Genomic DNA, 12,574 nt, shown 5'->3' with positions numbered 1-12,574 from the left:
TGACAAACTTTTTTAAATGGTGTCCTTAACCTCTGTGTTTTCCATAGTAAGAGATTATGCAAAACAGTGTTAGAAGCACATTGAATTCTGACACTTGAAATAATTACCTATGGTCTACTATATTTTAATCTAGCAGTGAATAAAAGTCATAAAACAGACTTGAATAAATCAGGAAATATGTTTCTGATTCAGCAAAAAATGTCTTTTGGTTGTTGTGCACTACTTGGTTGTGCAACACTACTGTGGTGCAAATGGATGGAGTATTAAAAAGACATCTTCAGCAATTATTCTGGATATTTTTCCATTCCACTATTAGTATTTATAACCTTCTAGCAGCATTAGCACACTGATGCCAATTCTGCTGAGATATAAATACATATTCCTTTTTTGGGGCATGCCATCTGGAATCAGAATTCTTTAAAAGAAATGTAAATCACTAGCTTTATTCCCCATGTTATATCTTTAACATTTTACTTTTCCTTTTGGATTTGCAGGTGGCAAAGGAGGGAAAAAGAAGAAGAACAAAAATACTGCCAAGCCCCAGAAAAATAATGGTTCAAACTGGGCCAGTGTTCCCCTCCCACCCCCTCCCGTGCAGCCACTTCCAGGCACAGAACTGGAACACTATGGGGTGGATCAGCAAGAAGCAGGGTAATTTTTTTTCTTTTTCTTTTGAAGAAAAGTCTGTGGTTTGCAGAAATGAGGCTTCTTCTTCAAATTTTCCTAAGTGACAATAGTGACAATATTATACTGTTTTGTTTAACAAAAGAGAAAGAGCGCCTTATCCTATAATCCTATAGACTTATTCAAGGCTACGGAGGAGGAATGTTTGAATAGCTCCTCTTGAAGATGGAAATAGAAGTGACCTTGCTTCATCATCATGTAGGGCTTCTCTGCTTACTCATGCTGAGAAGTATCTCGCCTCACATGTAGCTTAATTGCATTCTGTTGGGACTGCTTGCACATGATGGGACTCGGCGCGGGTAAGGATGATATAATCTCGTTCCATGTATTTTTTGACTACTTTGATGTCTAAAAATATTAGAGCTAATAAAACAACACACACATACACACACAAAATTGGATTAATTTTAGAAGATCAACCAGTGGATAATAGCCTTCTCATTGGCCTTTAGAAGAAATTTCACAGTTGAGGAAGGCATGCTATCTATAAGCTGTTAAACAACTGGAACCTTACACTTCTTGAACAAGCTTAAACTTGTTCTCAAGGACACAAAATTACACAAAAAGCACTAACTGAGAGGAAAGAGACGTTTCCTGCACAGAGAACGATTATGGGATGCTTTTTTATAAAGTGAAATTATGACATACCAGGTTATCTGGAGTAAAATCAGAGTATGTAGAAGAATAGTTTACTGTGGTCATCTCTGTTGGAACCTTGTTCTGTTCATTGTTCTGTCAGGGACAAATTTCTGCCTGTTCAAATACATGGATTAATCAGTATTTCCTAAGGATGAAACACATGTTTTAAAAGTCATTGTAATAGCTTTACTGAGTAAAAGTATTTCAAGTGTTATCTCTTCTGGAAGCATGAATTGATCATTACTATTTTTATAATGAAACTTAGAAGAATTAAATATTAATATCTGAGTTTGTACCAAGTCTTTCAGCTCTCAATATGAATAATAACTACCTGTGTAAGTCAGTGTAATTCCTTTTAAAATGAAGATCCATTCAGGCTGTATTAGAGTTAGAATTTAAAACAAATATAAGGGAAAATGAATAACCTTACTGATTGTAAGTGTTGTTTAAATCTCAAGGCAAAAAGTGCATGTAATCATCGTGTTCTGTATTCTGTTGCAAAAAAACAAAATAAATTTAAGATTATTTCGCCTTATAATATTTGTCCTTATCACTTAAAACACATGTGCAGCCTTTTCACTGAAACAATTATGCTATAGAAGTCAAACAACTTGGGTTTTCTTTCAGGATAATGAAATAGCATAAAAGGCAAAAGGAGATACCTTCTGGAGAAATGACCTGTGACTTAGGGCTTGACTCCTCTGTTGCATAAAGTGTCTGTTATTTAGCTGGAAGCATTGATGTTGGTCACCAAGATAACACTGTGTATTTAAGGATAAGGTAATCACCAGTCTTACAGGTTCCCAACAATTCAGACTTAATTTTTCCTACCTTTTGTATTACTCTTCTTAGGTTTTTTTGTGGGTTTTTTTTCTCATAATATCTCATTAATAGTGGTTGTAACAAGGCCTTCTAATGTGCATTCTACCAAACATTAAAAAGGACCATTGAAGATTAGACAGTATTAGTCTTAAAGTACCGTAATTTGCAACCAGCTTTGCTGAACCCAGTGAGTCTGCCATGCCCATACTTCCTGAGTATGTGTCCGACAGTAGTGGTCATTTGATATTCAGGGGTTGATCTTGTTTCTGTGTTTTTCAACATGCTAAAATCAACCGAAACATAGACTGCATTCATTATGTTGTCTTTTTGACATATTGGGTAAAAAAAAGAAGCTAGCAAATTTTGTAAATTGTTTTGGTTTTCTTGATTTGCTTTGATGTGTACTATGTATGACAAGTTCAATGTGCTTTAATTTAAGAATTAATCACATGCTGATATAATTATATTGAAGATTACAATTGAAAAATGAACTTCCAGTCAGGAAAACTGAAGGCTTTAATAAAGTTCTCACTATATTATATGAAAGGTGAACTTTTAGAGCAATAAAACAAGGAAGTTGGCATCTAAACAGAACTTATTTTTCTGTGTTCTTGAATTCAAGTGTGAGTTTCATTAGCATGAGTATCCCAAATAAATTAAACAATTTTGACACCTATTTTTGCTTACTAGAAATTAGCAGTGGTGCCCTATTGACTTATAAACTGTAAAAGAAAATCCCCAACAGCAGCAAGTTGAAAAAAAGTTCCCTAACTTAAGCATAAGCAGGGAAGAAAAATACGCTCTTAGTTACCCCTATTGTCTTCTCCCCAGAAGAACTGATGCTTGCCTTCACTTCCATTTTAACATGAACTGCAACACACATAATGAAAAGTGAACATGTTAGTCCAAACAGTCATTTTATTTAATATGGTAGCTTTTAGGATGTCTTTAATTCCTAGTTTAAAAAACGTGGTTTTCTGTAGAAAGTCTGTCTATACTGTTGTTATCCTGGCACTCTCTTTCCTGTGAAACATTCCGCTTTTCTCTGATCTTCTAGAAACTCTGTGCCTGTTCCTTGTTATTTTCCTTAATTTTCTGTTGTATATACAGCAGAGTCTTTGAAGCTTCTCTTTTCTTCTAGTAGCTCCCCAGGAAGCATGTTCCCTTTCTTTCCCTTTTTGGAAAAGATGCTTTTGTTTGGTTGTATCTATAAAGTTGACAATAAGGAAATGCTTATTACTTATTCATTATCACCTATTTATATTTTTTTCACTGATAATATGTATGAGTTTGAGCCAACTCCAGTAAAGGCAATCTCCATACTGTTATCATTTATTATTTTTGTTTCTTTCTATTAATTACACCTTAAAATGGAATGTTAGCTGCTGGATGTCCAGAAAAAGTAAAGAATACCTTTTACATTAAAAATTCCTTTTTGGCAAGGCCTGGAGAGGGAAGCTTTCTTTGTGTAATGAAACACAATTGTTTCAGAATGTGCCCCTTATCTATCACCTCTGTTTTCTATTTTGAAGAAAAAAAAATGCCAATGTAATGAAACAAGCTCTTTAACAGCAAAATATTGCTAGAGAATAAAAGTGCTGAGAATAGAATAAAAGTTGTTAGAAGTATAGTCATGTTTGTTAATCAGAACTTTTTTAGGAACTTAGTTATAACGAAATTACAATCAGAGGTCGCTAGTGAAGTTAAGGTGCTTTGATTTTAATGAGTACTTGAAAAAAGTTATATTTTTACCAAGTTTATATATTCAGAAAACCAAAAAGAACATGGATATGATCAATATTCACTATGCTGGTTCCGGAAGTTTCAATAACTATCATTTATATGAGGTGTAGCTGCTGCTGGCTTTTTCTTGAAGGTATCTTTTTTCACTTTGAAAATTGTAGGTTAGAATTGGTGGCTTTTCAGCCATCTTACATTATAAAGACAAAGGTTCTTGGACCTGAAATCTTGACTCTCAATGTCCTGAACTTCAGGCTTAGGCTCTTTAACACTTCAAACAAAATCTAGGTAAAGGTATGGTGCAGAATCTTTTTGCTGAGAAATCTTTTTAGTAAGAAATCTTTTTACTATCAAGCTGAACATTTGGGGATTTGAAGCAAGCAGGGTCAAAAGGCGAGCACATCCAAAGTTCTTTTATGCATTACTGAAAAGACACTGGGGAGTATCTTTCTGCCCTGCCCCTTTTAAAGAAGAACCCATTATACCAAAGCATGAGGTTGAGAGAGTAAAAGTAAGTGACAGAACTGTTGCACTGTACATTTTTAGCAGCATGAGTTAGGATGGTCCCTTCAACCTTGGCTGGCAATGTCATGAGTTAATATTGCAAGGAAAGACAAATTAGAGTTATTCATAGCTTAATTGTCTCCTAAGGAATTGGATATGTAACAGAATGTTTTCTTAAATATCTGTGTCATAAAAGTGGTAATGATCAATCACTCAAAAGCTCCTAAATGCCAAGTGTTAAGATTCAATATTTATTTGTACCTCTGTACGTGTACATATGTTTGTGTAACTCTATATCGTTATATCTAGATATAAAGTGATATGAGCCATAATTACAAGATGTCTTCTACAGGCCTTTGGATGATTAAGTCAGGCTGTTTTGGCTATTCCGAATCTGTACTTTTAAATACAGACTTCTGAATAAGGAAAAAGTAGTTACTTTTAGAAATCTTTGGGTTTTGCTAAAAGTAAATGTTCTGTTCATTATGTAGGTTTTAAAACTTCTCTGTCTCAGTGTTCCCAGCCTTTTGTAACCCAGCTTCACACCTAAGAAAATCGACAGTGATTCATTTTTTCTCTGGGAAACTGGTAATTCTGTCCTTCCACATCAGAAGCATTAAAGGAGTATTTCTGAACTGGTTTGGGAAATTACCTGTATAATGCAATACATTGCTTGCGTGCACTGCAGAAAAAAGAAGTGCACCCTGTCAGCAGTCCTTGAAGGCGGAAAGAAGATAAAGTGACTTAGATGATGCTTGGGGAATGTCTTTTGGAGGGCAAGATGCTTTGACAGTGAAAGAACTGTGAGAGCTTTTGCTTGTCTCTTGACTTTTTGAAAAGAGCTGTGTATCTTGAGGTATTTTGGAGTACACTGGGAGTTAAGAAATGTGTACAGATGCTCAAGGGACTGCAGATGGGATGTGTTGAAGACGGGAAGAATAGTGTTGAAATCTTAGTGATGTGATCATCAGCAGAGCTGTGTACAACTGAAGCTGTGTTCAGATTAAGGAATTACTCTGGGGAGATAATGCGCAGGGAACAACCACAGTCACTAGGGCCTAGACATCTTGAGTGACGCTGGTGTCTCTAAGGGACAGGGTCCTGGGATGATACTGTAATACAGCACTGACTTGAAAGGTCCTGTGGTGAGGACAGAGACAGAAGAGGGTTGAATTGCTGGCATATCTTGCATAAGTGGTAATAGAATATAAAGCTTCTGTTTCTAGCCCTGGTCAGATGTAGCATCATCTCTTACACCTTTGGTATTAGACTAAAACCAACAAAAATATATCAGAACATCTCTTATATGTGAGGAGAAACTTTGGTATTAAAAAATATTGGTAGTTGTTATTTTTTTATTTACTTTGAGCAGGTATTTTGAAAGTGCTCAGAAATTTAGCACTGCCTAGGTAAGTCCCTGTAAAGATTGGTTAGCAGGTGGGGTGCTGACAGAGCTGTCAACATGTGTGCTAATGTGTCTTATCAGCTGGTGCTGTGACATAGCATATGCTTTGGGTCAGTGCTGCTGCAACATGAATATATTACACATCATAGTAGGTATCTATGTGCAGTGTGGAAAGACTGGAATTTATGTGGAAAGTGCAGCTTTTTCTTTAAGATACAAAATAAAAACAAATAGCAAATTTATAGACTAATGAAGGGAGGGATGGGAGTAAGGATGTTCGTAAGTGCATCTACATAAAGCTCACTCTGCCTGTTAAGAATGCTGCTATTTTCATGTCTAGGTCAATCTTCATGTGCTCTCATAGGTTAATGATCCAGGATGCGAGTTAGCTCATTTTTGTTGTCGATTGTGGTGTAGGATTATCTAATCGCCATTTGCAAATGTTATAATGGATCAGTAATTTTTTTGTTGCACATCTTGTTCAAGTTGCTTAGCTGTTGTGGGAAAAATTAGACTCAGTAAAGACAATTTAAACAATTATGACCCTATTTTGAATAAATGTTAAAGCTCACACTGCATGTGAGGGTTCAAACTGTGGCAGAAACCATGTATGTCCTCTACTGCACAACAAAGATGGTGTTTGATATATACTATGCTTACTTGTTTTTTCATTTTAGATATGACAGTGATGGTTGGTGTCCGCCTTTGCCAGTTCAGACCTACCTACATCAGGGCATGGAGGATGAGCTTGAAGAAGATGATGATCGTGTCCCCACACCTCCTGTGCGAGGGGTAGCTTCATCACCTGCCATCTCCTTTGGGCAACAGTCAACTGCAACCCTCACCCCTTCTCCACGAGAGGAGATGCAGCCAATGCTTCAAGCCCACCTTGATGAATTAACTAGGGCTTACCAGTTTGATATAGCAAAGCAGACATGGTAAATGTTTGAAGGGGGAATGCTGGGAAATGAATAAGTATAATAATAATTTATTCCTTGATGGCGTAAATGTCAACTGTGTTCAACATTTCAGTAATATTTCCAAAGCAGTAGAATGGAAGAAGGAATAGCAAAACTATTTACAATGTGAAGGCCTTAAATATTAGGTGATGCTCTTTAAACTATAATGCTTGGTAATATGTTGAATCTTGACTAAAAGCTCATAAAAATAATACTTCTCTGGTTTTAACATATATTCAACTAACTAGTTAACATCAACCTCCTGAAAACCTTTATGCAGTTGAGAGTAGTCTCCTTTCAGGCTAGCAAAATATACAAATTTCTTAGGATTTTCAAAAAATTCCTGATTAAATAATAATGCCAGTCACTGGAAATAGCAATGTAGCAGCTTTTCACCCTGTGTCACGTGGGAATAAGCATTTTGCATCTCTGACTGTAGTTTGAAATACATGAATATTTCTGATTCATAGGGAAAAACCCCAGAAATACCAGGAAGGAAGTTTTTAGTATTTACAAAATGAATTTGGTGTTTTAGAGTTCTTTATGCCTGTTTAAGGGAAGAGCAAGCAAATACCACACTAACATTTCCACTGCAAAACAAACAGAAGCAGTCTCTTCAGGGACTGAAAAAGAACTTGTCATCTGCACCAGGCTGGGGATACGGTGAAGGTCAGTTGCTTTCTGGATGTTCCCTAAGCAGCAGTTGTCCTTTTACAACTTTTCTACCCAGACAAAGCCTGCGAATCTCAGAGGAGAGGAGCAGAGCTGGTTACCGAATGGCATGCTGCCAGCAGAGGAGCAGCCTTTCTTTGCTGGTAAATAAAGCCACAAAGTTATTCAGCTTGAGCTACCATAAATAGATCAAGCAGGTAGGCAGGCAGTGCCAAATCAAAGCCAGCTGTTTTCCCTGGACACTGTCGAAGCCTCAAGGCTTGTCTGCAATCTGCACTTAATCAACAGGGTACTTTGGTCCTGCTGCAGTGCCATGCTGCCAAGTACGAGCCCTGGCCTGCCTGTGGGACAGACCCAAATCCCAGGCAGCAGCTAGACCTGGCCTATTGAAGGTAGCTGACTTCTGAGCCAGCACACAGATGCATACCCTATCTAAGCAGTCATTGCTGCTGCATTTTGCATCTGTTACCCTTTCTATGCCCTACAAACTGTGGGTGCCAGTCTGGGAACAAATAACAGTAGGACTCTGAAACAAAGCCTCTTACAGCTGACAGGAAAGGTCTTACTCCCTTTTTGGAGAAGCAGAAGTTGTTTGGGAACTTTCACAATGCTGAGGAATATACAGATTTTAACATTGCTTTTGTGTAAGGTCACAGTAATTGAGTCTGAAATGCTGGAAAAAGAATATCCAAGAGACAGACTTTTCTTCGTATTAGGACCTTATAGCAGATATTGGGATGAATATTGAGGGCTGCAAATACAAGTGATTTTTGTAGTAGTTGTGACACGGAACTGTTTAGTGCTTGGATATTTTGGGCTGGACACGTATCATGCTGTTCAGCAAATGCTGTTCAGGTTCAGTGGAAAGTCCTCCATTGCCTTAAGTGGGAAGGAAGAGTTCTCTTCACAGTTAACCTGTCCACTGTAGTGGGACAGAAACAGAACAAGATGGGACCTGTCAGATAGCTTACTGCAGGAGTAACAGAAGAGAAATATAGAGACCAGCCAACTAGGAATTTGAGAAAGAGCACATTAGAGATTACTGGAAAAGTACATAATCATTATGGCCTTGATCCAGCAAATCACTTAAGTAAAAGCTTAACTACAAGTACATGAGAAATTGACTTCAATTGTTATATCACATGCTTAACACTAAGCATATACTTAAGTATTTTGCTTGATTGGGAGCTAATCACACTGTTTATTGAGGGTTAGTTAGATGGTAGTGCCCTTTAGCTTAGTGTTTTGAACATTACATAGCTAAGAAACTGGTGTCCATGCAGTAAAGTATTCAAGAACTGCTAATCAGAAGGGGATTGCATATCAGAAGGGAAGCATTTGCTCTGCAAGTAAGCTTCAGAGTGAGCAATAAGTTAAAATCTACACCAAGGTGGCAAGAGATTCCAGTGGTACATAACATTTCTGTGACATTCTTGGATCCAATAGATTTGTGTTATGGAGAAAGAAACACTCAAGTGCAGGCAATAATACTGCACAGTTTTCATCAAAAATGTGTTAAGGCTAGGAATATAAACAGGTGACAGTTGTGATTTTTTCTGTTATGCTGATAGCAAGAGACAGCAGAATCCTGGATTCCATCCAGAGCGCTGCTGATCCAAGTCAGGTCACTCCATCTCATGACAGCCACCCAAGGATTCCCAAATGCCTAAGTGAGCAATTTCAAGCATGGTACATGCTCTTTTGCCAAAGCCAGTCATTCCTAGGTCCCCTGGCACAGCTTGCTCTGTACCTATAGTGCTGTGGGAAATGCTGCATTGAAAACTGATAGTTGTTTTCCTTTCTAGCCTCTCAGATACCACGCAAATGAAGCTCCAAGTCCCATTCCATGCTTGCTGTTGGCCATTTAGTTGTCCAGTGTTTTTTTTTCATCTTTGTTTTATTTTTTAATTGTGATTGCTGCATGCAGTAATTTCACACATGCATGCCCTAATACTGCTGCAATTAAATCAAGTAAATTACTTGGAATAAAACAAAACCGAAAAAGGCCTCCCTGATAATGGGTTCACTGGATTTGATGCTTTTTCTTTCCTATTGGTTATTTCTTCCTCTTCAGAGTGACTTCTGCTTAAGGGAACTGAGTCTGTTTAATCCAAAGTAGTAAAAGTTAATTTTGGTTCAATGTGTGATTTGCAAGATGGAATATCGGGTAAGACATTTATATACTAGGTTGGGATTCAGAAATGTGCTTTTCCATGGACTTCTCACCTGATGTATATAGCTTCCGAGTAAATAATTTCTAATCTGCAAAAGGGCAGTTTTAACCTTCCCTATCCTACAGGAGGACAAGTATATTTAAGACTGGAAAGTGTGCAGGTACACTGGTATAAGAAGCTGTGGTGAATAACTGAGCTGACTTAGGATCCTGAGTTTGACCTAACAAGCATGTTTTGTAAATGTACTTCAGGACTTAATGAAAGGCTTATCTTCTACTGACCATGGAGTTGAAAGTCTCATCCATTCTGATGATGTTTTCCTGTTTGTTTGTGTAGGCACATCCAAAGCAATACACAACCTCCTCAGGCTCCAGTTCCGCCCCTAGGATATGTATCTGGAAACCTTATTTCAGATTTGGAAACAGATGTTCCGGATGATGATGATGATGAGGATGACATTGAAGAAGAAACTGTAGAAATCAGTAGGCCGCTAAGAGGTCTAGAGCATACTCCAGGCTCCAGTATGGACAATCTAGACAGCTCTGTGACAGGTAACCAAACACAGTTAACAGTGCCACCAACTTGTTCCTAACAGTAAAATCATCAGTCAAACACTTTCTAAGTGAAAATTTATTCCACTCTATTTCTGTAACATTTGAAATGTGTTAGTATTAAACACTAAAGTTAAAGAAGGATTTGAAAATACTTTGCTGCAAAATGATAAGAAAATTCATGAATTTTAAAAAGCTTTAAAAACTTGAAAGAAAACTCAATTATATCCTAGCTTTCATGAAAAGTTCACTCTACTGGAGAAGCAAGTCAGCTACATAAAAAGGAGGGGGAAGACCTCAGCTTAGGAATGTACATTTTATAGATCAGGATCAGCATAAAAATGTTATCTTAAAACACTTTTAGATATTTTGCTGGGTAAATGCTTTCACAGGTGAACACAGGGAAGTTAAAAGACATCAGGATAAGTGTATTTAGATCAGCACAGCATTTATTTGTAAATACAACATTTATGTAGGAAAATGTGTATTTTGAGCTTACTTTGTATTGCTGAATTTGCTAGTTGTTCCCTGTCAGTGAATATATTTAATTACCCTGACAATCCTTCCTTCACTTCTTCTCACCCTTTGCATCCTTTGGAAAGTTACAACAGGGATAATCAAAGGGGACCTAGAAAGGCATACAAAACTAATGCACAGAATCTGAGTCAGTAGAATTGCTGTTGATGAAATACAGGCAGCAAAAGACATTTTTTGAAAACTATGGATTTTGTATGGAAATAATGCACTTTTTCTAAGCATCAGTATATTTCCCTTTAGGTTGAACTTGACCATCTATATAATATACCATGTCCATTATGTACAGCTGTAGTGGAGACCCAAATGTATGTAGTGTTCATAGCCCATAAATCTAGTGGGTGCTTCTTCAATCTTTGATCTCAGCAGAAGAACACTTGATTGTTAGTTGTACATTAAGGGACACTTGCTCAGTACAGCTTACTACCATAGCACCACTGAATTTCTTCCCTTTTTAAATGAAATTCTGGACCTTTAAAATTCCAAGAATTTTGCACCCTTACTTAAACACTGCTATTCTGAAAACACACTGCAGGAAGATTACAGTGATGGAGCATCAATACCTGTAATTTTCTTCCTTTTCCCTTGTTGAATTAAATAGTGTGTAGCTTAATTCCACTTTCCAGGTTTTCTTTCACCCTAGGGCCACACTGCTTGCCAGTCTAAGATTTAAGTATTGTATCTCTGCTGCTTCAATTTGAAATCCAGATTCAATTGAAGACCGTAAAGTTAAAGTTTAAATCCCTGAATTGAGGTTAACTTATTAGTGCATGAGTATGTTAAGTCACTTTGCTTGAATTTCTAGTGTAATCTCCTTCAGGCTATAATTCTGCATATTTTTGCATATCTCACTAGTGGCTCAGAAGCCTTCCCATTAGGAATTCAGTAAGAGGTTTGCAGTTGTAATACAGCAATAAATAATAATAAAAAAAATCAGGTTGCTCTGTATTTTCCATTTGGTATGTATTAATATGCCAATGCTGATATATCTGTAAATCAGAAAATTAATGGTTTTCACATTTTCATCTTCACCTAATATTTTGGACCACCCTAGCTAGTGCAAAGTAAGGAATGGCTGCATTTCCACTCCAATTTGTAGACATCTGTGTTTGTTAACATTTATCCTTTTATATATAACATTCAAGCTTGTTATAATAGTTGTAAATCTTGTTTAATTATTAGAGTATTAAAAACCTCCTGGTGTGTCTTTTTTTTTTGGATGAAATTGGGCAGAAGCTGGTGGTGTAGATTAGAAGTGTACTTAAGGTGATCTAAATGCATTCCCACTCATCTCCACCACTCTCTTGATGTGGCCTCATCCAACTGAAAATTAAGGTTTTTCTTTTGCTTTTGCTTGCTTAATTACTAGCTGTGTCTGTTCCTTGATCTGGTTCACATTGCATGGCAAGGTGTTTGCTGGCACTGCAGGAAGGGAGTGTGCACCTGGGAAGCAAAATGGTAGACTGCCCTTAAAGCATATAGCTAACAGTGACTTAAAACAATTACAGAACTATAGCTTTATGAAAACACACTCAAAGTGTTTGTCTAAATGATCTGTTAAATGGCAAACTGAATAATGACACTATTTCTGGTTTCCTCTATTTCTATGTGGATAAACCCTCAATTTTCTGAAGGCTTTTTTTGGGATTGTTTTTTTCTCAGGGTAGGTGATTTCTGAAATGTTAATGTTTGTTTTTCTGCTTCTGTTGACTCTTCCAGGCTGCATTTGCTGGTGTTAAGGAGGGTATATAACAAATTACACTCATTGTTTCTAAGCTGCTTCCCATTCTTTAATTTGATTGCTATTAGAATACTGTAGAACAACTAACTTGTTTTTTCTTGCACTGAGAATATATAAGCTATTTCTTTTCACAGGGCTTTTGGTGACTT

At 37.0% G+C, this 12,574-nt stretch overlaps 1 protein-coding gene across 5 annotated transcripts in view; it reads left to right on the top strand.

Annotated features, from left to right (window-relative positions):
• ROBO2 (roundabout guidance receptor 2) overlaps nt 1-12,574 on the top strand; it is a 400,731-nt gene that overhangs the window by 363,300 nt on the left and 24,857 nt on the right. For all 5 annotated transcript variants that reach the window (XM_031046916.2, XM_031046914.2, XM_034073045.1 and 2 more), the window contains exons 21-23: nt 495-651; nt 6,472-6,732; nt 9,936-10,150. In XM_031046916.2, coding sequence (XP_030902776.2) covers nt 495-651; nt 6,472-6,732; nt 9,936-10,150 — 633 coding nt within the window. The remainder of the gene's footprint in view (nt 1-494; nt 652-6,471; nt 6,733-9,935; nt 10,151-12,574) is intronic.

Source organism: Melopsittacus undulatus, chromosome 2, assembly GCF_012275295.1.
Source record: "Melopsittacus undulatus isolate bMelUnd1 chromosome 2, bMelUnd1.mat.Z, whole genome shotgun sequence".
Classification (NCBI taxonomy): Eukaryota; Metazoa; Chordata; class Aves; order Psittaciformes; family Psittaculidae; genus Melopsittacus; species Melopsittacus undulatus.
The sequence above is the reverse complement of the archived record's forward strand: the minus strand, read 5'-3'. Positions and strand labels throughout refer to the sequence as shown.